At 33.9% G+C, this 25665-nt stretch overlaps 1 protein-coding gene across 2 annotated transcripts in view; it reads left to right on the forward strand.

Moving 5' to 3' along the window:
- CWC27 (CWC27 spliceosome associated cyclophilin) overlaps window positions 1–25665 on the forward strand; it is a 199069-nt gene that overhangs the window by 3367 nt on the left and 170037 nt on the right. For both annotated transcript variants that reach the window (XM_074358921.1, XM_045512419.2), the window contains exons 2-7: window positions 8239–8335; window positions 13077–13189; window positions 15398–15541; window positions 17174–17272; window positions 17906–18009; window positions 19700–19769. In XM_074358921.1, coding sequence (XP_074215022.1) covers window positions 8239–8335; window positions 13077–13189; window positions 15398–15541; window positions 17174–17272; window positions 17906–18009; window positions 19700–19769 — 627 coding nt within the window. The remainder of the gene's footprint in view (window positions 1–8238; window positions 8336–13076; window positions 13190–15397; window positions 15542–17173; window positions 17273–17905; window positions 18010–19699; window positions 19770–25665) is intronic.

The following is a 25665-nucleotide window of genomic DNA, read 5'->3' on the forward strand; positions in this document are numbered from 1 at the left end:
CCCCAACCCCTTCTTGCCTCTGGCAACCACAAGTCTGTTCTCTGTATCTAAGAGTCTGGATTTTGCTTTGTTTTGTTTGTTTTGTTTTTTAGAGTCCACATGTAAGTGAATCGTTCTGTATTTGACTTTCTCTGTTTGACTTACTTCACTTTCGCATAACACCCTCAAGCTCCATAAATATTGTGGCATGTATTGGCACATTGTGGCAATATTCCTTTCTTTTTTTTTTTATAACTGAGTAGTATTCTAGTGTGTGTGTGTGTGTGTGTATGTATGTATGTATGTATGTATGTATACATAGTATGTCTTCTTTATATACATCTGTTATTGGACATTTAGATTGTTTCCATATGTTGGCTATTGTAAATAACACTACATGAACATAGGGTATATATATCTTTTCCAGTTAGTGTTTTCATTTCCTTCAGATAAATACCTTAAAGTGGAATTGCTGGGTATTATGGTGGTTCTGTTTTTAATTTTTTGAAGAACCTCCACACTATTTTCCATACTGGCTGCACCAATCTATATTTCCACCAGCGGTACACAGGGGTTCCCTTTTCTCCATATCCTTACCAACACTTGTTTCTTGTCTTTTTAATAATGGCCATTCTGATGGGTGTGAGGTGGTATCTCATTGTGGTTTTGTTTTGTTTTGCCTTTTCCTGATGATTAGTGATGTTGAACATTTTTTCATGTGCCTATTGGTCATCTGTATATCTTTGGAAGAATGTCTTAAGGTTCATGTCCATTTTTTAATCAGATTGTTTTTATGTTATTGAGTTGTATAAGTTCTTTATGTATTTTGGATATGAACTTTTTTTTAAGTAACTTCTCTTTTTTTATTGAGTTATAGTCAGTTTACAGTGTTGTGTTGGATATTAACTCTTGATTCAATATATAATTGGTAAATGTCTTCTCCCATTCAATGCATTCCCTTTTCATTTTGTTCATGGTTTCCTTTGCCATACAGAAGCCTTTTATTTTGATGTAGTCCCATTTGTTTATTTTTCCTTTTGTTAACTTTGGCTTTGGAGTCAGATTAAAAAATAAATTGCTAAGACCAGTGTCAAGGAGATTACTGCCTATGTATTCTTCTAGAACTTTTATGGTTTCAGGTCTTACATTCAAGTCTGTAATCCATTTTGAGTTTATTTTTATGAGTGTAAGATAGTGGTCCAGTTTCATTCTTTTACATGCAGCTGTTCAGTTTTCTCAGCACTGTTTATCAAAAAGTCTGTTGTATCCTCACTGTGTATTGTTGCCCCCTTTGTTGTAAATTAGTCGACAATGTATGTGTAGGTTTATTTCTGGACTCTCTATTCTGTTTCTCTTGATCTGTGTGTGTGTTTTTATACCGTGCTGTTTTGATTACTCTAGCTTTGCAGTTTAATTTGAGATGAGGGCATGTGATACCTTTAGCTTTGTTCTTCTTTCTCAAGATTGCTTTGGCCATTTGGGATCTTTTGTGGTTTTATACAAATTTTGGAATTGTTCTAGTTCTGTGAAAGATACCATTGGAATTTTGATAGGGAGTACATTGAATCTATAGATTGTTTTGGATAGTATGGACATTTTAACAATATTAATTCTTTCCAGCCATGAGCACAGAATATCTTTCCACTTATTTTGTACCTTTCTTCAGTGTTTTCATCAATGTCTTGTAGTTTCCAGGATACAGATCTTTTGCCTCCTGGGTTAAATTTATTCCTAGGTGTTTTTTGTTTTTTGTTTTTTTGGGTGTTTTTGGTGTACTTGTAAATGGGATTGCTTTCTTGATATCTATTTCTGATAGTTTGTTATTAATGTATAGAAATGCTATAGATTTTTGTGTATTAATTTTGTATGCTGAAACTTTACTGAATTCATTTATTAGTTCTAACAATTTTTTTGCTGAAGTCTTTAGGGTTTTCTGTATAGTATTATGTCAACTGCAGATAGTGACAGTTTTACTTCTTCCTATCCAATTTGGATGCTTTTTATTTCTTGGTCTTACCTAATTGCTGTGGCTAGGACTTCCGGTACTGTGTTGAAAGAAAATGGGGAGAGTGGGTATCCTTGTCTTATTCCTGATCTCAGAGGAAACATTTTTCAGCTTTTCACTATTGAGTATGATAGCTGTGAGTTTGTCATACTTGGCTTCAATCACATTGAAGTAAATTCCTTCTATACCCGCTTTGTTGAGAGTTTTTGTCATAACAATAGGTGTTGAATTTTGCCAGATGCCCTTTCTGCGTCCACTGAGATGACCGCAGGGTTTTCATCTTTCATCTGCTCGTGTGGTGTGTCATGATGGTTTTGCAAGTGCCGAGCCACCCTTGCATCCGTGGAGTAGATCCCACTTGATTATGGTGTATGTTCCTTTTCATGTATTGAATTTGGTTTGCTAATATTTTGTTGAGACTTTTTGAATATATGTTCAAAATGTTCCCGTCTCTTTAATTTTTTTTTTTAAAGAGGTTAAGAAGGGAAGTATTAAGTCTTCTTTGTATGTTTGGTAGAATTCACTACTGAAGCCATCTGGTCCTGGACTTATGTCTGTTGGGAGTTTTTGATTACTAATCCAGTCTCCTTACAGGTAATTGGTCTCTGCAGATTTTCTGTTCTGTCATAATTCAGTCTTGGAAGATTGTATGTTTCCAGGAATTTATCCATTTTTTTCTAGGTTGTCCAGTTTGTTGGCATATAATTGTTCAGGGTGTCTCTCATGCTCCTTTATATTTGTGTGGTATCAGTTGTAACTTGTCTTTCATTTCTGATTTTATTTGTTTGAGCCCTCTCCATTTTTCCTTCATGAGTCTGGCTAAAGGTTTGTCATTTCTGTTTATCCTTTGAGAGAACCAGTTCTTCATTTCACTGATCTTTTGTGTTGTGTTTTAGTCTCTCTTTTATTTCTTCCCATTCTGTTCTTCATTGTATTCGTCCTTCTAACTTTGTACTTCATTTGTTTTTCTGGTTCCTTTAGGTGTAAAGTTAGATTGTTTGAGATTTTCTTGTTTCTTGCGGTAGGCCTGTATTGCTGTGACCTCTCTTAGAAATACTTTTGCTGCATCGTGTAAATTTGGTATGTTACATATCTGTTTTCATTTGTCTCTAGGCATTTTTTGAGTTTTCCTTTGATTTCTTCAGTGATCCATTGCTTGTTCAGTTATTACCCTGTTTTTAGATAAGGAAATTGAGTCATAGTAGTGTCTGATATGTCCAAGGTAAGGAAGCTCCCTTTCCCTTCATACGTGGGTCAGTATTTGAATTCAGACAGCCTGACTCCAGAGCCTGGAGAGGGAGGGATGATGTGCATTAGTTTGTTCTTTAGTGGTTTCTAAACTAGTGAGTGCACACTTCAGGGAACGTGCCAAACCACCCATGGGATGCAGGGTGAAAATGTGCATACTTCTGTTTATAAATTTATTTTTGCCTTTGTTTAAATGCAATACTGTTTATACATATAAAGGAACATATAAATTCAGTTATTCAGTCAGTTAGTTTTTATATATCATAATGTAATTTTTCCTAATGCCTTGCTAGATGAATTTCCATTCCATCTAAATGCTATCTAGATTAACTAAACCAGCTCTCAGAATAATACTAATAATGTAAATATAAGCAAATCATTAAAAAAGGTGGAGCATGGGAAGTCTGTCAAAAATTGGAAATTATTATGAAGATCATTTGAACTTTGGGTTTCTATTATTGTTAATGGTGAACTTTTGTCATCAATGTATTCTCTACCTTGACATATTTATCAGTAAGAACATAATGCTATTGTGATTTTCAAGACATTTAAAAACGAAGTATATAGAGTAGAAAGATGAACCTCTCCAATCTGTAAGCAACATTCTACTAAATGAAAGAAGCAAGACAAAGCGCACGCATTATATGACTCCATTTACAGGCACACCTTGTTTTATTGCACTTCACAGGTGTTGTATTTTTTAGAAATTGAAGGCTTGTGGCAATCCTGCCTTGAGCAAGTCTTTTGGCACCATTTTCCCAGCATTTGCTTACTTCGTGTCTCTGTCATATTTTGGTAATTATTATTAATTTTTTATTTATTTAAAAATATACATAACAAAATTTGCTATCTTAACCTTTTTTTCCATTCCTTTTTTTAAACTTTTTTTTATTGAGTTATAGTCATTTTACGATGTAGTGTCAAATTCCATTGTAGAGCACAATTTTTCTTTTATACATGAACATACATATATTCATTGTCACATTTTTTTTTCGCTATGAGCTACCACAAGATCTTGTACACACTTCCCTGTGCTATGCAGTGTAATCTTGTTTATCTATTCTGCATATGCCTGTCAGTATCTACAGATTTTGAAATCTCAGTCTGTCCCTTCCCACCCCCTGCCCCCTTGGCAACCACAAATTTGTATTCTATGTCTATGAGTCTGTTTCTGTTTTGTTCTTTTTGTTTGTTTGTTTGTTTTTAGATTCCACATGTGAGTGATCTCATATGGTATTTTTCTTCCTCTTTCTGGCTTACTTCACTTAGAATGACATTCTCCAGGGACATCCATGTTCCTGCAAATGGTGTTATGTCGTTTTTATGGCTGAATAGTATTCCATTGTATAAATATACCACCTCTTCTTTATCCAGTCATCTGTTGATGGACATTTAGGCTGTTTCCATGTCTTGGCTATTGTAAATAGTGCTGCTATGAACATTGGGGTGCAGGTGTCATCCTGAAGTAGGATTCCTTCTGGATATAAGCCCAGGAGCGGGATTCCTGGGTCCTATAGTAAGTCTATTCCTAGTCTTTGGAGGAATCTCCATACTGTTTTCCACAGTGGCTGCACCAAACTGCATTCCCACCAGCAGTGTAGGAGGGTTCCCTTTTCTCCACAGCCTCTCCAGCTTTGTCATTTGTCGACTTTTGAATAATGGCCATTCTGACTGGTGTGAGGTGATACCTCATTGTAGTCTTGATTTGCATTTCTCTGATAATTAGTGATATTGAGCACTTTTTCATGTGCCTTTTGATCATTTGTATGTCTTCCTTGGAGAATTACTTGTTTAGGTCTTCTGTCCATTTTTGGATTGCGTTGTCTGTTTTTTCTTATTATGTCATATGAGCTGCTTATATATTCTGGAGATCAAGCCTTTGTCAGTTTTATCTTTTGCAAAAATTTTCTCCCATTCTGTAGGTTGTCTTTTTGTTTTACTTCTGGTTTCCTTTGCTGTGCAGAAGTTTGTAAGTTTAATTAGGTCCCATTTGTTTATTCTTGCTTTTATTTCTATTGCTTGGGTAGACTGCCCTAGGAGAACATTTTTGAGATGTATGTGAGATCATGTTTTGCCTATATTTTCTTCTAGGAGCTTTATTGTATCTTGTCTTATGTTTAAGTCTTTGATCCAACATTTTGGTAATTCTTGCAGTATTTCAAACCTTCTGCCAGCAGAAAGATTATGACCGGCTGAGATGACTAGCAAATGTTTAGCAATATTTAGTAATAAAGTATTCTTTAATTAAGGCATGTATGTTGTTTTTTTTATACATAATGCTATTGCATACTTAGTAGACTATATTATACATATATATAACCATTATATGCACTGAGAAGCCAAAAAAATTCATGTAACTTACTTTATTGCAATATTCACTTCATTGTGGTGGTTTGAAACTGAACCTACTGTATCTCTGAGGTATGCCTATTTATGAAATGTTCAATAGACAAATCCATAGAGATAGAAAGTAGATTAGTGGTTGCCAGTAGGAGGAAATAGGGTGTGACCCTTAATGAGTACAGTGTTTCTTTTTGGGGTAATGAAATGTTCTGGAATTAGATAGTGGTGGTGGTTGTATAACAATGTGGGTTATGCTAAAAACCACTTTAAAAGAGTAAATCTTTGATATGTGAATTTTATCTCAATAAAGCTGTTTTTTTTTTAAAGTTTCATTGTATCATTAGTAAATAAAATCAAATTAACAATTATTTTAAAATAGTATTTTTATGTAATGGCTTGAAATTTTTGTTTTGTGTGACTCTTTTGTAATACTAGAGTAATATAGTAGTACATGTGGGATTTAAATATGTACTTTTTGGGTATGTATGTTCCAAGTCCTTACCTCCCTTCCCACCCCCCTTTTCTCCTTTGCTAATAGAGATGCACAGTTAACCAAGAGTTTGGAGATCACTGCTTTAAAGTTGCAAAGATGAGGGGACATGTCTAGGTTCCCTTTAACAATAGCAGTTTATTTCTAGTATACAAAGGATGAAGAGGTAGACAGGGCATTGTCTGTTTTAGGTATACTGTGCTTTTAAGATTGGGAGGTACATCAGGCCTCATGGAAAATCAGAAGGTGTTACACAGGATTGTTCTAGATACAGTCTAAGGGAGAGGGAGTTACTCAGCCTCTCAGTTTGCATCCCAAATGTATACTTCCCTGGAGATTGGGAATCCAGTTGGATTGGTTTGTCACCATCCAATATGGAGTATCTCGTTTGGGCATTGTTTCATCCCAAACCAAGTTAGAAGGCCTTGCTCATGTCCAACCAATGTATGATTGCTTTTGACTTTGGCACTGTTCTCTATTCAAATAAGTTGTGACCAGGGTAACTTGAGGATTTCTTGTGAGACATGTGGCAGGCCCTAGAGATTGATAGACCTTTTTTCCAGTGTAGCGTGGAATTTATGGAGAACTTTGTGGAGGCACTATGGTGGTATAGAAAAAGCATGGGCTTTGCAGCCAGACGGCCTTTGGCTTAGTTTGTTTACTGTGAGACCTTGGATAAAGTTACTTTATCTGAGTCTCTGTTTCTTCATAAATCAAATAGGAGCAATAATACCTACCTTGTAGGTTAGAATTAAGTGAGATAGGATACGTAGTGTCTGGCAGAGAAGCTGACACATGGAAGGTGCTCAATAAATGTTCCCTTCTTTTCATAGAGAAAGTGTAATGGATTGAGAAAATCATGTACATTTGCATTTCTAGTTCTTTCATATTTCTTTAAGGGTTAAGGAAACTATTTGAAAAGCCTCCACAATATAGATATTTTCAGATCCTCCACCCCACCCCCATGGTCATTGAAGCATAATGGTAAAAGAAATATGTAGCTAGTAAAAGCCCCAAAAGATACAATAAACTCATCAATGTGATAAAACTTGTGACAGTATAATTTGGGATTCTGAAACAGAAATTGAAAGACAATTGTAGCAAAAGTGATTGTGATGGTCACAAATCATTGATCATGGATTGGCATAGATCTCCTTTGGTACACTGAGTAGGGATGGGGGTAGGGTATGTAATACTAGAGAAGTTGAATTCCAGCTAACATTCTTTTTGGTTTTTTGTTGTTATTAATAAGACAGTTGTAAGCTTTTTCTTCCTGTGGGCTCAGTAGGGATTTTGGTTGTTGCCAGATGGCTGGTTCCACCAAAGAGTAACCGCCTTCATGAGCTGTAGGAAGGAGGCTACCAAAAGATGCTATTTACTGTAGATGGTAATTTAAAGACATAGCATTTTAGTAATATACAACCCAGAATTAGATCAAGAATGTTCCTTTGTAAATAAGGAATGGCATGATTTTGAATGAAAAAGTAGAGTGTTTATGTTAAAAGGTAATTGTAAAATTGTCTTATAGTATTGTGATTTCCTGTGATAGATTTTGAATTTCTTAATTTGCTACAATTTTATTGGAAGAAGTTGCCGTGGGAAACTTTCTTAATTAAAACAAATTTATGGGGGTAGGGGGTGGGAAGGGACAGAGTGGGATTTCAAAATGTAAAATAGACAAACAAGGTTATACTGTATAGCACAGGGAAATATATACAAGATCTTATGGTAGCTCACAGCAAAAAAAAAAAAAAGTGACATTGAATATATGTATGTTCATGTCTAACTGAAAAATTGTGCTCTACGCTGAAATTTGACACAACATTGTAAAATGACTATAACTCAATAAAAAAAGTTAAAAAAACCCAAAAAACCAAATTTATGTTATTGATTTTGAGATGAATGAGGGTTTTTTCCTGTGATTAAAAAACATATATGCTATTTTTTCTTAAAGCCTAAATTATTTCCAAAAATAGTGTTTGAAAGATAAAAATATATAATGACTTGCACTGAATATTTGAAATTTGTTGAAGATAGCAAAAGCCAAGCAAAGTTTCTAATTTTTATTTTTAAGTTGAAAACTCAGTACTGAATGCTTCAAGGTGAGCAGCCAATCAACTGATTATCAAGCAAAATGATAATTTAATTTAACAATGTTATATGCTTTCTACAGGTTTTATTGAAAACTACAGCTGGAGAGATTGATATAGAATTGTGGCCAAAAGAGACTCCTAAAGCTTGCAGAAATTTCATTCAGCTTTGTTTGGAAGGTAATTATAATTCTTGAGTTTTATTCTATAGAAGAACTTTTGTTAATTTAAAGATAAACTGCAGCATATTTTTCCACGATGGTGCAAACTAGTGTTAAATGATGGTAATGAATGATGGGAGTTGATATGACTGATAAGGTCTGGGGCTATGTGCCAGGAAATGGAGAGAGGAGATGAAAAGTCCCGCCCAATAAATCTTTATCTCTTTAATAGAGAAATTTATCTCAGCAAATAATACTTTGATCCTTTTTGGTTTCTTTGGTCATTTGCACTTCATTCTTTCATTGTCTAAGTGTGAGCATCCCTAAGATTGCCTCTAGTCGTCTGTTGTCTTTATGTTTCAGTTGTTACTTCCATCCAAATGGCTAGCAAATTTAGAATTCCAGCCATTTTGTCTCACCTGAGGTCTAATTTACAGATCTAATTGCCTAGTGGACTTTTTTACTCAAGTCTTCCACTATCAGCTAAAACTAAACTAGTGTAAAACCAAATTTGCCAGTTTCTTTGCCAGACTGCTTTGAATTTCAGCTGTGTGATTATAATTGCCTTTTACCTCATCTTCCTTCCTCTCATTTTTAATCACTTTACCCTCACACTTATTCACCTGGTAGTTGAATCCTCAGGCAGCTTAGCTTCCTAGCTTTCCAACTTTATTTTTTATTGTACTAAATATCTATGTGCCTTCAGTTGGTTATAATCTTTACTGCCTAAGCAGTTCCTTCCTGTTTCTACTCATACCTCCTTCATATCCTGAATCTTCTCATATCCTCACTTGCCTTTTTGGACTACTTTCTCTTCCTTTCTGTACTGTTCAAGTCAACTCACTTTTTAATGTCGTTTGAAATTCTACTTTCTCCATTAAGCCTTCCATGCACCATTCAGTGATGTTATTATCAATGTCAATAATGATTCTTATATTTGAGATGTAAAATAATTGTTTTTCTTTCTAACAAACTTTACAGAATTACATCTACTTGAGTGTTTTTCCCTTCAAAATATTCTTTTATTCTGTAGAATGTTTTTATTTATTTTATATTCCTATATAGATAACTTATTCTATATTCCTACATTCTGTAGAATTAAATGTTCTAAACATTTGTAGCTTGTTGACTTTCAGAATATACTGCATATTGTTTCAAATATCTCCAGTGTTGGCAAATCATCGTCCTTCTAAATTATATCTGATTTTTAGAGATAGGCAGGGTTAATCAAGATATCAGAAAATAGCATTTTGAGTCAAAAGCAAAATGTGAAGGAGAGCACAAAATAACCTGTATTAGGGTACAGTGAGAGCTCCCCAAATAGATAGACAAATAGGTAAATTACCAGGTGAAGACTTAAGAAATAAAAATACCTATACCAAAAAACAAAAACAAACCCTCCAAAACAAAACAAAAAACCCCCAAACTGACTAGAAAGAAAAAGAGAAAAGAAGGCATCTGTAAAGACCATTATTAGTAATTGCTATGGCAGGCAGGAAGGAAGTTGAGTCAGACAGGTAGTTCAGGCAGAGAAGCCTCAAGTAACTGTCAACAGAGCCATGAAACACAGTAGACACAGAAAAGCCAGACTGTTTCTGGAAAGAAGTTTTGAAGAATCAATAGCTCAAATTTTACAGAAGAATGAAAGTATAAAAACATAGAAAGAATAAATGGTGAATTATAATCCATGACCAGGTGAATGGAAGAAACAGAAAACATCTGGATATAATATGACAGTGAAGAAGAAATAAGGTTCTTAAGTTAGGTGATGATGAAGCTTAATTACAACATCAAAAAAACATTTCCCTATTTCTGAGAATATAAGGAGAAAGGAAAAAGAATAGGAAAATAATAAAAAAATAACCGAGCAAGTCTCTTAATTGAACAGGTAAGAAATAGAATTATTGTGAAGGCTAACAAGATGCTTGAGAAGACTCTGAGTTAAATTAAGATGCTCCTAAATGAATAAAGTCAAGGTTTTAAAAATTTAATTCAGAGAACCTCATTCTAATTCACTGATTATATGATTTAAACAAGTCATAATATTTTTAGATCTTTTAATATTCATATTTTTTTAAAGGTACAGTTTCCAAAATTAAAAAGCAAATGAATAAAAATGAGCCATGGGAGCACAGCCTCAGATACAGCTCTCACTTAAAATGGTGTTCACAGTTAAAGGGAGGTTCTTAGTCGTTTTTTTCCAGCTTTATTGGGGTATGACTGACAAAAATTGTATATAGACAATGTCATTTTTAAAAGGTTTTTAAAAGGTGTACAATGTGATGATTAAATATACATTGTAAAATGATTACCACAATCACCGTTCAGTAACAAATCCATCCCATCACACAGCTACCTTTTTGTGTGTGTGTATGTGGTGAGAACATGATCTACAAATGTCTAGTATACAGTACAGTATTATTACTATAATCTCCATGCTGTATGTTCAGTCTTCAGAATTCATTCATCTTATAAGTGATAATTTGTATCGTTTTGACCATTTTCCCAATTTGAACGCACAGTAGTAAAGACCTCTTTCATGATCCCTTCCCTCACATATAATAGATCTCTGAGTCTTAAAGATCCTGCTTCCTAGAGAATTCTTGAATCTGTGCATCTCAAGATAAGCCATGCTCCTGTCTTGGGACAGCAGTTGCTCCCTCTTTTATTCAATCTTGTCACTTCTAGTCATTTCTTCATACTGGAATTTGAAGTGATCCCATTTGAAAAAGTGAATCTGATCATGTGCTCAAAAAAATGTTGATTGGCTGCACATTTGAGCCTCAAGGATTATTTTCATTTTTTGATATAGACTGGTATGTGTTTTATATTCAGATTTGAATATGAATTTGTAGAGCTTAAGTGAAAATAATTAAGTTTATTATTTATGTTGAACTGGAAAATTTATAGGTTACCTCCACGTTACCTTACTTAATCTTCAGAACACCACCAAGTTAATTTATATTATTAGTTTTATAATGAGAAATTGCCTATACAGCATGATGTCCATAGTTGATAACACTGTGTTGCATGTTTGGAAGTTACTAACAGAGTAGATCTTTAAAGTTCCCATTACAAGTAAAATAAAATTTGTAACTATATATGGTAGTGGATGTTTACTAGATTTATTGTCCATGATCATTTTGCAATATGTACAAATATTGAATCATGTTGTACACCTGAAACTAATGTTATATGTCAATTATATCACAATTGAAGGAAAAAAACAGAAGGAAAAAAAAAAAAGAAAGAAAATTGAGTTTAAAGTTGCATAGCTAACAAGAGGCAAGGCTCAGAACTCCTGACTGCTATGTACAATGTTAATCTGAGTAAATGGTTACTTAGAGATGCAGGAGAGATACTTTTCGACTTCTTGGTTTTTATAGTTTCTATTTGCAACCACAAGGAGAACTGTACTGGGGAGCTTTTGTGAATATAGCCCAACAGTTCTTCAAGGGAGAAGGGATTGAAAAAATCAGTTACTCTTTCTATCAACTTCTTCCAATCCATCCTATATACTGGATACAGTTGTTAGATTACAGATCACATGTTTTAAAATGTGGATTTTATATACAATTATGGCTTGCAAATCTAAGTAATATGAGGGTGTCTGCAAGTTCCAGTATTATAGTACTTTATTAATTATGATAAACCACAATCATGTTTTGACTAATAAAGTATCACAAAGTAACCATGTCATCGGTTCTTTATGAGTGATGTCAGTAGTTGTAGCAGCAAAATGCCTGGCCCACAGTAGGCACTTAGTATTTGTTATTGAATGAGTTAGGTTGTATTCAGTTAGGTTGTATATAAATAATAAAGACGTTTATAATCCTGTTGGATCAGAAATCTGGTGTCAGGCAGTTCTGTAGCTCTGTGAAGCCTTTAGGGAACTGTGTATGCTCTTTGCATCTCTCTGCTTTGCAGTCCTCAGCATAGATTGAGTTATGACTACACTCAATAATTGACTTCACCTCAACCTATTAGGAGATCATATATGATCTCTCTTGTATGTTTATAGCTTCCAAATAATATATGATATATAAATATAAATCATTTAGCAAACTTACTAAGAGTCTAGTTGGGCTCAATTATATATTGTGTTGAGTATTTGTTTCATTTATTGAAAGTTTCTTGATGAGGGTGCATTGATGATGCTAGACCTATAATCAGTGAGTAATTTTGATGTATTTTGGATTTGTATATTGTTTGTGTAAATTAATTTTCTATGGGGAGACTAGGAAGACTTAGGAAATAAGTTGTTTATCTCTGCAAGGATTTCTCAACCTCTAGTGCTGTTGACATTTTGGGCCAGTAATTCTTTGTTGTAGGGGTTTCCTGTGTTTTGTAGTATGTTTACCAGTATCCCTGACCCCTACCCACTAGAATCCAGTAACATCTCCCATGTGTGGCAACCAGATATTTCCAGACATTGACAAGTGTCCCCCAGGGAACATAATTGCTACTCCTCCTTCCTCTAGTTGAGAACCACAGAGCTTTACCAGAAGTCTAATTTTTATTTTGAAAACTGTTTATCCAGAGTTTGAGAGAATCCAGGAAATAGATACAAAACAACAACTACCTTGGTTCTATAGAAATTGTGCTGTTTTGAGTAGATATTTTATAAGTAGGAAAGAAAAGATTTTGGTTTAGGAGCCTATTTAACATTCTGGGGGAAAAAGATCTTGTGACTAGTTGTATTAACTGTAGATACACTTAGTTTTAGACATTGATAAATTACTTTTATTTTTTTCCCCCAGGATATTATGACAACACCATATTTCATAGGGTTGTACCTGGTTTTATAGTCCAAGGGGGAGATCCTACTGGCACAGGGACTGGTGGAGAGTCTGTCTATGGAGCCCCGTTCAAGGTGAGACTGAATTTTTATTATTATTAATTTTCAAGTCAGCTTGGATTGCTTAATTGAAAATGATTGCTTCCTACAAGAAGAAAATGCATTTTACATCAGTGCACAAAATCAGGGTTATTACACATTTAGGACTAAACAGAATAAGAGCAGCACTTAGACCTTGTCAAGCTTTCTCTCTCATTTGTCTTATCACAAACTTTCATGCTAGATTGAATTCAGGTAGAGTTAAAAGTGGTAGTAAGGAAAATATGAGTCAGAAAAGAGGCTATAAAACGTATATCCGACTGTGTCTGATCTCTGCAACTCTTAGAACATTGCGTATGCCATCCTATTTTCAAACATTTTTTTTAACACTATATAGAATTTATATTGAACTGCTATAACAAAACACGTCTGACCAGGTAGCTTAAACAACAGGAATTTACTTCTTGCAGTTCTGGAGTCTAGGAAGTCCAAGATCAAGGTGCTGACATTCAGTACCTGGTGAAGGTTCTCCTCCTGGCTTGCAAATGGCTGCCTTCTTGTTGTGTCCTCACATGGTGGAGAGAGATCGCTCCGGTGTCTTCCTCCTCTTATAAGGGCACCAGCCCTATTGGATTAAGACTTCACCCTTACAAAGTCATTTAGTCTTTTTCATCTCCTTATAGGCCCTATCTCCAGTACAGTCACATTGGGCTTGAGCGCTTCAACATATGAACTTTGTGGAGACACAATTCAGTCCATAGCAGAATTCATTGTAAATCATACACATAAACCTTTGTAGCACAGAATGGATACCATAACAAGAAATCACAAGGGGAACCAGAAGATAGAAGCAACATAAAAAATGTTAGAAAAGGGTGTGAGTTTTAATCAAGAGAGGTCAATGCTTTGTTAGCTGCCGACATAGATCTAAAAACAAAAAAAGAGTTAATGTCATAGTTAAGATATTAAAAAATAACAGTGGGTTCAAGTAAAAGCTAAAGGACACGTTACTTATTAATCTGTTGGTACCAGTATTATGTTTTTTGAATGAATAAACATCAGTAACTCTTAAAATATGGGAATTTTGGCAAACTTCACATTTATACTAATGGGATAGAGTGTCTGGAGTGTCCTTTAATTTTATGGTAGGTTACTGTATGATTCTTGAGAAAAATGCTTGAACTGTTTGCTTTAATTTTCAGATGATAATGGCCTTAGAGCATGTGAAATGATTATTTTAAAAAGTCTCAAATGTCATTATTAGACTATTTTATATTTAAAAAATTGAGATATCTCATTATTTTAGATTCTTCATCTAGTAGGATGCACTCCTTTATTATTTGGTGTAACAGAATAGATCTTTGTGATAATTTCTTTCTAAATTGAGATTTTTGCTTATTATGTTTAGGTAATACAATCATCTCGGTAAGTTTTTCAATTAAGTTATTTTTATACAATATACAAAGTTATGATCCTTTGAATTCAAATATCTTGAGAATTTATTAAGGAAAAAGAACTTCCTTTCTGAAAAGCATTGATTACATAACATGGCTATATTATAAATGAGTCTAGTCATTTCAGGTCTTGATAGAAATTCGATTAACTAAGACTAATGTACATGTTATGTAGCCCCACCACAGCAAGAAAACTACCTTAGAAGGGCTTACTCCTGCTCTTTTGAAAACTGGCAAATGGGACCAGTGCTAGTTCAGAGAAGATTTAACTTAAAGACTTTAAAAAACACAGTAAAGCACATAACACAATCATACTAGAGTCCTTGAATTAAAAAATAAGAAAACAGTTGTTTCATGACATTTAGAATGGGGTTGGGAAGGAAATAGTTGAAGACTCTGCAGTGATTCAAAACTAATTATCCTAGAGGAAAAGTAGAAGGTCCTAGAAGCTTAGATGGCTTTGGCAGATGGGAAGAATAGGAGAATTAATTTTAGAAATCCATTACCGTCGAGTACCCTTCCTCTGTGTAAATAGGCAGATTTCCACAAAATAGGCTAAATTTGAGATGAGTATATTTAGAGGATTCTTACAGGTTAGTCAAGTCAAATTTAATAGCATTGAAGGAACAACAGCTCCTGGATTTGATTATATGTGAAAAATCAGTTAAGTAAAACTGAAGCGTTTTGGCTTAGAAGTTGTATGGGATCTTGCTTGTTAGATGAATATGAAGGGCCTTATAACTGCGGTCATTCACTAAATCTTCTTTTCTTTTTTTTTTCAATGCTTCAGGATGAATTCCACTCACGGTTACGTTTTAATCGGAGAGGACTGGTTGCCATGGCAAATGCTGGCCCTCATGATAATGGCAGCCAGTTTTTCTTTACACTGGGTCGAGCAGATGAACTTAACAATAAGCACACCATCTTTGGAAAGGTTTGTGTTCCGTTATCTTAGGCTTCAGTGATATATATGATCAAGTTATCCAAGAGCTGCCTTCATAAAGATATTCCCTAGGGTATTTATTTATTTCTAAAAATGATGGAATACTATATATTCCTGTTATAATGAACTCTGAGGGACCACTGGAATTTGTATATGTGTGTTTCAAATAAGTCATTGGTTGTAATTTTAACTTTTCTTTTTTCTAAAATCACATCAACAATATTATTAGCTACCGTGTCACTCAGCTGATATTGTTTTCACATTTTTAGAAAGACAGTTAGGTAATAACATTTAGTAGTTTAAAGTTTATTTTGTTAATAACAGATTTCCTTAAATTAAAATGGAAGTTGTGTTAACATTAAAACTTTTTACCCGAAATATAACTGAATAGTACCTATTTAATCCTGCTCACATTTAACATCATATCAGGGAACGTCATTTTCATAGAATTTTCAGTAGTTTTCTTTAAAAGGGATTCTGAAGTTTTTTTTGTTTGTTTTTGGTTTGGGGTTTTTTTTGTCACATTTCTCCCTTTTCTTAAATACATTCCCGTTTGAAGACCTATGCATGTTAGACATCACTAGTGTATTGGCTCCCTCTGCTGGTTCAGTAAGAATGGTTTCCCCAGATCCTAGTCAAAACTGGATCTTATGAATATGAAAGGGAAAAAACAAACTTAGCACAACTGGAAAACTGGTATCATTTTAGAACTTTTGAGAAATGTTGAATGAAAGGAGTCATGCCAAAAGCAAGCAATACAATATCGTTGCTTAATATGTAAGCACATGGATTAAGAAATGCATGGGCATATTTGAGCCACTCCAACACAGGTTGTCTGTTCATAGATTTTCCTTTCTATTATTAAAAAAGAATAAAAATAAAATGAGATATAGGTTGCCATTCTGCACCATTGTTTACAATTGATGTATAACTCACACATTAGAGACAAAGTATCGCATGGTGGTTAGAAGTCAGAAAGGCCATGACTGTTGGCTCTATAACTTCTAGAAACCTCGATTTTCTTACCTGGAGAAGGAAGATAATGATAGTGTCTACTTTTAGGATATTTGTGAAGATTAAATGGGATAATGTCTGCAAAGCACTTACCACATTGTAATTGTTATTTCCTTGTTATACCGTATTCTGAAGTCTAAATTTATAATGTTTGAACAAAAAGTAGTCATTCAGAAGGAGGTTATTTGGCATTATATTTTTTGTTTTACTTTATGTTTTTTTTAAGATTGTTTGTGGGGTGGGTAATTAGGTTCATTTATTTATTTATTTTAATGGAGGTACTGGGATTGAACCCAGGACCTTGTGCATGCTAGGCATGTGCTCTACCACTGAGCTCTACCTTCCCCCTCCACTGTATTTTTATTTTAATAAAATTGATACTAAGTATATATTGGAAATTTCCCAAAAATCTTACTGAGGGATTAAACTTCATCAATGCTTTTTCCTCTTAAGATGACATTGCTCTATTTACACTATTTAATGCATGTACTCTTATATAATAATATGAAATCCTCTTTATAATTATTTAAAAATACTTTCAGAAAGCCTTCCTTATTTCAAAGAATGAATTTAATAATTTGCAATTAAATCTTCCTTTTTATTTGATAGGTTACGGGGGATACAATATATAACATGCTGCGACTGACAGAAGTAGACATTGATGATGAAGACAGACCACATAATCCACACAAAATAAAAAGCTGTGAGGTAGAAACATGATTATTATGAGATATATTACTTAAATTATCACTTAAGAGAAATTGGTTATTTGCATTATTAAATTATCAGATATAGGCTTAATAATAAATTCACATCACGGCTCAGGTTTTATCTATGTAATTTAGGCACAATTGATGGCTAAGAATTTTGTTTAATTGAAGGTTTTGAATTCAAGGATGAAACTTTAGCTGATAACTCAATGAATGGGAAGCTCAACTCATAATAGAAAGTTGGATGAATTAGGTTTATTTAGCCCAATGAAGTGATTTCTTAGGTAATTTAAGTGATCCTTCATTGAGGAAGCAAGAACCATAGAGCATCTGATTTGTAGTCAAAATACCTGAGTCTGTCTCTCTTATTATGTATTATGCCTTCTTGACTGTTTTCCCCTTTTTTAAGATAGGGATAAAACATCTTTTAGTAGCACATTGGATTACTGGGAAAATACAATGAGGCCATGGAAATGGAGGCACTTTTTCTAGTATATATATCACTACAGTTACAATGGTTATGTGAGGAAAAATTATAGACACTAATAGCAACATAATTAAATATTGGTTTTAATTTTTTGTGAAATTAAAAAAAAATTGAATAATGTTTTCAAAATATTTCTTTTCATAGGTTTTGTTTAATCCTTTTGATGACATCACTCCAAGAGAAACAAAAAGGCCAAAAAGAGACAAACCAGACGAGGAAGTAAAGAGATTGAGACCCAAAGGCACAAAGTAATCATAGTAGAAACATTTTGACTCAGCTTGAAAAGAAACACTGATTCATTTAGTTCACTTTATTTCCTTTTGTCACAATTGCTTATTAGTGAAGGGGAGGCAAATTTGGACTGAGGGATAATATCTATATGAATGTCTGTTGTGTGTGTGTATTTTTTTCCCCTAAATGTGCATTTCTTGTATTCAGATACCATATATAACTTTAAAAACTTAAGCTAAAAAATTATTACATTATTTTACTCCCCTTTTTTTGGTGCTATTAAAAATAATCTTATTGTAAATATTTAAAAAAATAAAGCCATTTCTGTATTCTGGATTATTTCCTGAGGATAGTTTTCTCAAAAAAATAGAAATTTCTTTTCTTTAATATATTTCAGTATTTTGTGAACAAAATTCTTTACATTATTAATTTTGTCCATTTTGTTGAAATAGACATCAGAGATTTCAACCTACTCTTTTACTGAATTATAACATCTGTATTAGGGATTTTTTTTGTGTTTGTAAGTGTTAGATTCAGACAGCTTTAAGTATAATCCTGCCTACCCCAGTTATAAGAAGCAAAGTTTATTAATCTTTCTGAGCTTCAGTTTCCCCATCTTATAAAATGGAAGAATTATAGTGCAACACCTGGTTCTTATGAAGATTAAATGAGGAGAATTTGAAAAAACCCAATAGTGTAGGTATTCAATATGTATTCGTTTCTTTCCTTGATGTCCTACAATGTAAATAAGTTAAGTTGCTTTTATAAACTGTCAAATGTGAGTCAGACATTTTGATAAGCAGTTGATATCTTGTGGCAAAATAACATATAACTTTATATTTGATTTCCTTTTGTTTTTTATTCATTTATTTTAACTAATTTATCTCTGAGAGAAAGGTCACTGTCACTATATTCAGATACAATATTTCATTATTATGATTTGTCTTGACAAGTGCAAAAATTGGGTGTTTTTATTTTTGTTTTTAATGTGTAGCAAATATATTAGGGATGATGTGGCAGTCATTGATTGCATCTAGGTTATGAAATGAAAATTCCTCTTCTGTTGCCAAGTCTTTTATTTTTCCAGTATTTGAGAAGAGAGTTTTAATAACTTATTATTTATCTTCCTTGTGATGCTTTAGTTTGAAGACTCAAAAAAGATAAAACTTAGCTTTTTCTTACCATGGGATTTTTTTTTTTTTTTTTAGCTAAGTGTATTGCTTGTTTTTATATTTGATAACTTTTTATGACTTACTAATTTTAAAATATTAAGATTATTTTGGCAGACACGAGATTAATTGCTTCCCATTTCTAGTGCTCTCAGTGCTATATGTTTATTAGTTATTCAGAAATCCCCATTTTGCTAACCAGTTTTAATAAAAATTAAAAGCTTTCATTATTTCTGTCATGCTTGACTCAGTGTATTTAATGGTAGTACTAAGGATGGATTTTTGATCATTAGTCTATGAAGCATCTGTGATCTGGGCCAAATACTTTATATTATGCTAAAAATATAGATCCTTAGTATATTTTATTTCCCCTGAATACTAAGTAATATTGTCTATTGATAGATTGTGTTTCTTCTTATAAATTCCATTCTATTGCTTTGAAAATAGGATATGTATAAGTTCTGTTTAACTTTTTCTTCCTAATTTTTTCTTTCTTTCTTTCTTTCTTTCTTTTTTTTTTTTTTTTTTTTTTGATTAGGAATTTTAGTTTACTTTCATTTGGAGAGGAAGCCGAGGAAGAAGAGGAGGAAGTAAATCGAGTTAGTCAGGTAAAACTCTTAATTTGCCCTTTGTTCTGAATGTTGAAGGAGATTCAGATCTGTGTCTCACTTATTTTTGTATCTCCTGCTATAAATAGCACAGCATGTTTTACATAGTACATATTCTGTAAATGTTCATTGAACTGATTAGTAAAATGATTTGTTGTCTCTAATATTTACAACTTCTGAGATGATTTGTCCTCCTAAAATTATAGTTTAAAAAAAAAATCTGGCATTTTTTAATCAGTTAGAACCAGAGTTAAAGAATGATTCAGTTTTATGATTCAGATTTTAATTGTTATTGGTTTAATTGATTTGCTGGATAATAATAATTATTATCATTACTATAATAAACAGTGACAAGCAAAAGTTCTTATATTCATTTTAATATCATTTATATATATTTACTCATTTTATTCTCAGTGCAGTCCTTTAAGATAGGTATTATCATTCCCATTTTACCTATGAATAAATGAAGGTGTTGATAGGTTATAATTTGCTCAAAGTCACACTGCTGGTAAGTTGCTAGAGCTGGGATTTGAACTTATAAACTTAGGTCGGTCTCATTATGAAGTCCATGTCTTTGGAGTATACATTGCCTCCTTGCCTTTTACCCCACCATGCTTCCCGCAGGCCTTTAAGTATGGTTTTCCTCAGTATTACTTTTATCACAAAGCTAATTTTTGAAACACATACAGTGCTCTACAGTTGTTTAGAGCAGTGATTCTGATAAATATGTCCAAAGAAAATCATCTTCAAGGGTTTTTACTCCCCCAAATTTTGATATGTCTTTCTTTCTGAGACCTAAAGGATGAGGTTCAAAGGCTTTATTATAGTCTATAATTACAAGTTCATAACCTAGTACTGCTTTACTTGCTTAACATAGTCACCTGTTTCTCACTGACGCTAACAATAGCATTGACCAAGAAGCACATTGTTGTCACCCTTGTATTTACTTCTTTATCCGTTTGCCTCGCTCATCACTGAGCCTGGTTTTGGTAGTCTAATATTGGGCATAATAGTGAGCGCTCTTCCTTGCATTAAAACTGAATTAAAATGGGCATGTGTAAGAAATATTTTGGTCACAATTTTATTTTACTCTGTCTTCAGTATCCTTTATTGATCTATTTGATACCATGGATTCAATTACCACCTGTATACTAACATTCTGAGCTCTAGCAGACAAGGCCAGATATTTTTTCTAGGCTCCTATCCCTCATTCTGAGTTGCCTTTAGGAAACATCTCTTATTTTATTTTATTTAAAAAAAATGTTTTTAATTGAAGTATAGTTGATGTATAGTATTATATAAGTTGCAGGAATACAGTATAGTGATTCACAATTTTCAAAGTTTATACTTTATTTATAGTTATCATATAATACTGGCTATATTCCTGTGTTGTATATTATATCTTTATAGCTTATTATATGTAATACTTTCTCCCTCTTAATCCTCTACCTCTATATTGCCCCTCCCCCACCCTCTCCCCATTGGTAACCATTAACTTGTTCTCTATATCTGAGAGTCTGTTTATTTTTTGTTATATTCACTAGTTTCTTACATTTTTAGATTCCACATATAAGTGATATCATACAGTATTTGTATTTGTCTTATTTCACTTAGCATAATACCCTCTAAGTCCACCCATGTTGTTGCAAATGGCTAATGTTCCTTCTTTTTTATGGCTGAGTAATATTCCTGTGTGTGTGTGTGTGTGTGTGTGTGTGTGTGTGTGTGTGTGTGTGTATTACGTCTTCTTTCTCCATTCATCTGTTGAGGGACATCTAAATTGCCTTTGTATCTTGGCAATTGTAAAAATGCTGCTATGAACATTGAGGTTCATGTATTTTTTGAATTAGTGTTTTGAAACATCTCTATTTTGTATGTCAAAATTAAATTAATCTTTCTGTGAAAACCTCCTTTTACTATTCCTTCTCAGCATCATCACTGTGTCACCCCTGATATCCCAGAAGTCATCTTCTTTAGATGTCAGTGTACTAGTCTTGCATTATTTATGATTCAAATTTGTCCCTTATGAAAATGAAAGATTTACTATGTATCATGATCCTGTGGGTATATTTGTAAATGGAAAAAACCACGGATGTTAGATCTGGGAATTGTCAAGTTTCCCTTTGATGTTTTCTAAAGATGTCAAGTTCCCTTGCATATCCACACCTTCCCCTAAGTCCATCACCCCTGTTTTTTCTTTTGCTTGAAAAAGCAAATTTGGCTAATTCTTGTGTTTCCTTTTAAGATTTAGCTCCATTATTAACTCCTCACTACCTCTACCTCCCTCCCCTACCCCCAACTTCCACTCAGGCTGAGCTTAACTTCTTTCCATAATAATCTGTCTGTGGCCATCAAAGCACTTATACTACATTATCATGATTTCTTTTTTTTTACCTCCTCCCTGTGATAAGTATTTATTTTGTATTATCTCTATCACAACCATGTGGTATAGATATTATTATTCCTATTTTGTAAGTGAAGGTATCAGTGCTGAGATGTCAAGTTCCTTGACCAAGACCATGTAATTAGGAGGTCATGGAATCAGAATTTTGAACTTAAGTTTCTATAGCTATTAAAGTCTCTATCTAATGTGCTTTTGAATACTGCAGAAGCTGCCTCCTTCAAGCCCAACCTATCTAAAAGGCTGGCAAGAAATTCCGCTGGCAGCACAGCATTCTGGGGTGGAGGGCAGCTCAGTGCAGTGGGCCCACTGCTCTTCCCTACCTCCCAGAGGGCCCTGCATAGTATGAGGTTGAGCAGCCTTGGAGAACAAGGGTGGGCGAAAGGAATTTTTCTGTCAGTCTTTTTGTTGAATTAAATTTCTGGTCTAAAATAAGTTTTGTTCACAATTGCTCTGAGATGGACTTTTCTCAGAAATTTAGTTTGAATTTTTTCTGTTTGCAACAACAGCATGTGTTAAATTTTTAAGGCTTATCTTCCTCCTGTGACTTAATTTTGCCCAAAGAAAAAAAATGGTTAACTTACACTGAATACAGTGAACTTGATACTCCAAAAGCAATTTGTGTTTGCTACAAGGTTGAAATGTGGAAGATACCACCATAGATAGTTCTAGCATGCTCTTTATGTTTGCTCTGAAACCTGGAAAACACTTTAAACAGTAGAAAGACCAAGTAAATTCTTTCCTCTTTGCCAAGAACATTGCAACTGAAAGTCCATTATCAAATAGGTGGTCTAAGCCTACTGTGTGTCATCACATTTCTCTCATCTGAGTTTTTAATTGATGGTGCCGTGTGATAAAATTATCATGTTTGTTTGTGACTCTTAAATCTGTATCTCTAGGCTGACTTACTCTTCTTTTATCTAGCTGCCTACTGGACATCTCTCTGTTTGATGTCTCACTAGTTACCTAAGCCTTAGCCAAAGCTTAATTTATTATCTTTTCTTCCTAAACTTCTCCCTGTTCTGTGACTTCTCTTTCTAATTCCCTGATACCAGTGTCCCTTGAAGAATTTAGATTAAGTTCGAACTTTTTTCTTATCTTTTCCTTGCACAACCAGTTAGTTGCATTGTTCTTACCAATTTTTCATCCATGGTGTGTCTCAAATCTTTTTTCCTTTTAATTTATTTCGCTACTACCCTTGTTCAGGCCTTCATTATCTCTAGCCTGGGCTGCTGCCATGGACTACAGACTGGTCTCCCATCTCCCTTCTCTTTTTCCCCCTTCCACTTATTATTATCAGAATAGTATTCCTGAAGTCTCATTAAGATGTTAAAGTTGCTTTCTGTTGTCTGTAGAAATAAGGCCAGATTCCTTGGCCTATTATTTCAAGCTTCTGCCTTCATGATTAACTCTGTCCTTTAGTCTAATATTTCTTAAACCTCCCTACTGATAAAAATCACTTGTAGTAATTTTTAAAAACTTATATTCCCAGTTCCCATCTCAGACCTACTGAATCAAAATCTGTAAGGAAGAGACCAGGGAATCTATACATGTAGTGAATTCCCTGGAAACCTTATCTGGGGACTGTAGGAAGCACTGTCAGCAGATCTGAACTACTTGCTGTTCTACAAATACGCCTTGTGTTTTCCTTTTTGTATGTCTTTGTTCATGTCCTTTTCCCTGCGAAGTGTGCTGTCCCACTTCCGAATATCAATGTCATATTTGTTTTCAACACCTAGAATACTATCTTTTCTAAATGTCTTTTCCAGTTTTCCCTAATCTTTTCTTTTTCTGATCTAACTTCTGCCTTTCTTGTGATACTTGTATTTTCCTTTTGAAAGCATTCTTTTAACTTTATTACATGGAAACATATGCCTATGTTCTCATTGTATACTATTCAAGCTTTATACCTTTTTCTAACTCATTAATTATATAGGGTCCTAGGCTGTGAGCTCCTTGATGGTAAGCTTTGTGTCATCTTTGAGTGGCGGTGTGTTGAAGTAAAAATAGCATGGATTTGGGATCATACAAACTCATATTGACACTTCACTTTCTACAGACACTCTGACCTTGGATAACTTAGGCTCTCTGAGCCTCCATTTTCCTCTTTGTGACATGGGAATAATATGTACCATTTAGAGTTGTGAAAATAAATGGTTAGTCCTTACTTTGCTACATCATGCAATCCTAAAAAATGGTTTTGAAAGTCAAATGTCTTAAAATAAACAATATACTCTATGTTATAATTTGTACTTTATTCTCAGAAAGCTAAAGAATATTGGTTGCTAATATGATCATGATTATCGTGCAGCAGCTGCTGCCCTCATGCTCAGGTAGTCTAGAGGGCTGGTGAGAAACTTCCACAGTAGTCCAGCTTTCTGAGGTAGGAAGCCATAAGCTCAGCACAGCTGGCCTAGTGCCCTTCCTGAGCACTCCCACAGGGTCCTGAGAAGTAGCTTGAGCAGTCTTGGAGAGGATGGGTGTACACCTGTACATCATGACCCACCAGCAACCCACTCTTCATGTGCGAGTGGGTCTTGGAACACCATGCAGATGGCCTGCAGAATTTAGCTGTTCTGTGTGTTTATATAATGGAGTCATAGGTGAGTTTAGCTTGAGAAAAGAGAGCAAAATTGTCAAAATTTACTGGTTTAGAGAAAAGGAAATTTCTCTGAAGCACATGAGATAAATTCTAGAGAGAACAGAAATGGAAGTGTATTTTCTTTATTCTGCTTTTGTCCTGACTATGATTACCCTTCAAATACTCTTACCTTTTGGGTAAAATGAGACTTTGATAAGAAAAGGGAAGGCGAGCCTGAATACTAGAAAAGTATGACCAATATTTTTTTAAAATTTAGCCTTACTGTTTTCAAATGTAAATAACTAGAGCCAAGTCAACTCAGTGTCTTTTACAATGACTAAGAACAATTTGCAGTTTCAGTGGTTGCATGGAATTAAATATTTCTAGAGGGCTTGAAAATAATTGTTTCATTATTTATTTGCTTATCACATTTCTTTTTTCAGTGACTCCACAGTGTTAAGCTTTATTCCAGAACCTAACACCACAAGTTAATAATTGGTAAAGTCTGTATTGAGGCTTTACTTTCTGTGAAAGGAGAAATAAGGTCGAGTCGTCTCTGGTTTATGGATTATCAGTGTGGGATTACAGACACTGCTTCACCCCACTCAGTATTCATGACAAGGTGCCTCTCCCACGTGGGTTAGCTTTCCTTCACTATTTATTTCAGTATCTCTTACTACCTGATAAAATCTCTTTTAGAATAATAGAATTTTATAGCTCAAAGGGATCTAGTCCAACTTCCTTTCTTTATAGATGAGGAAACTGAGACTCTGGTTAAGTGACTTGCCAGACTGACTTCATTTCCTTTTTGATAGGATTGCATGATAGGAGGATGCTGTAATAACATATCTTGAGTTCAGGAAAGCACATTGTCAGAGTCTCTCATGCTATTCTTGTGGACAACACAAGGAAAT

This window comes from Camelus bactrianus, chromosome 3, assembly GCF_048773025.1.
Source record: "Camelus bactrianus isolate YW-2024 breed Bactrian camel chromosome 3, ASM4877302v1, whole genome shotgun sequence".
In the NCBI taxonomy this organism is placed as follows: domain Eukaryota; kingdom Metazoa; phylum Chordata; class Mammalia; order Artiodactyla; family Camelidae; genus Camelus; species Camelus bactrianus.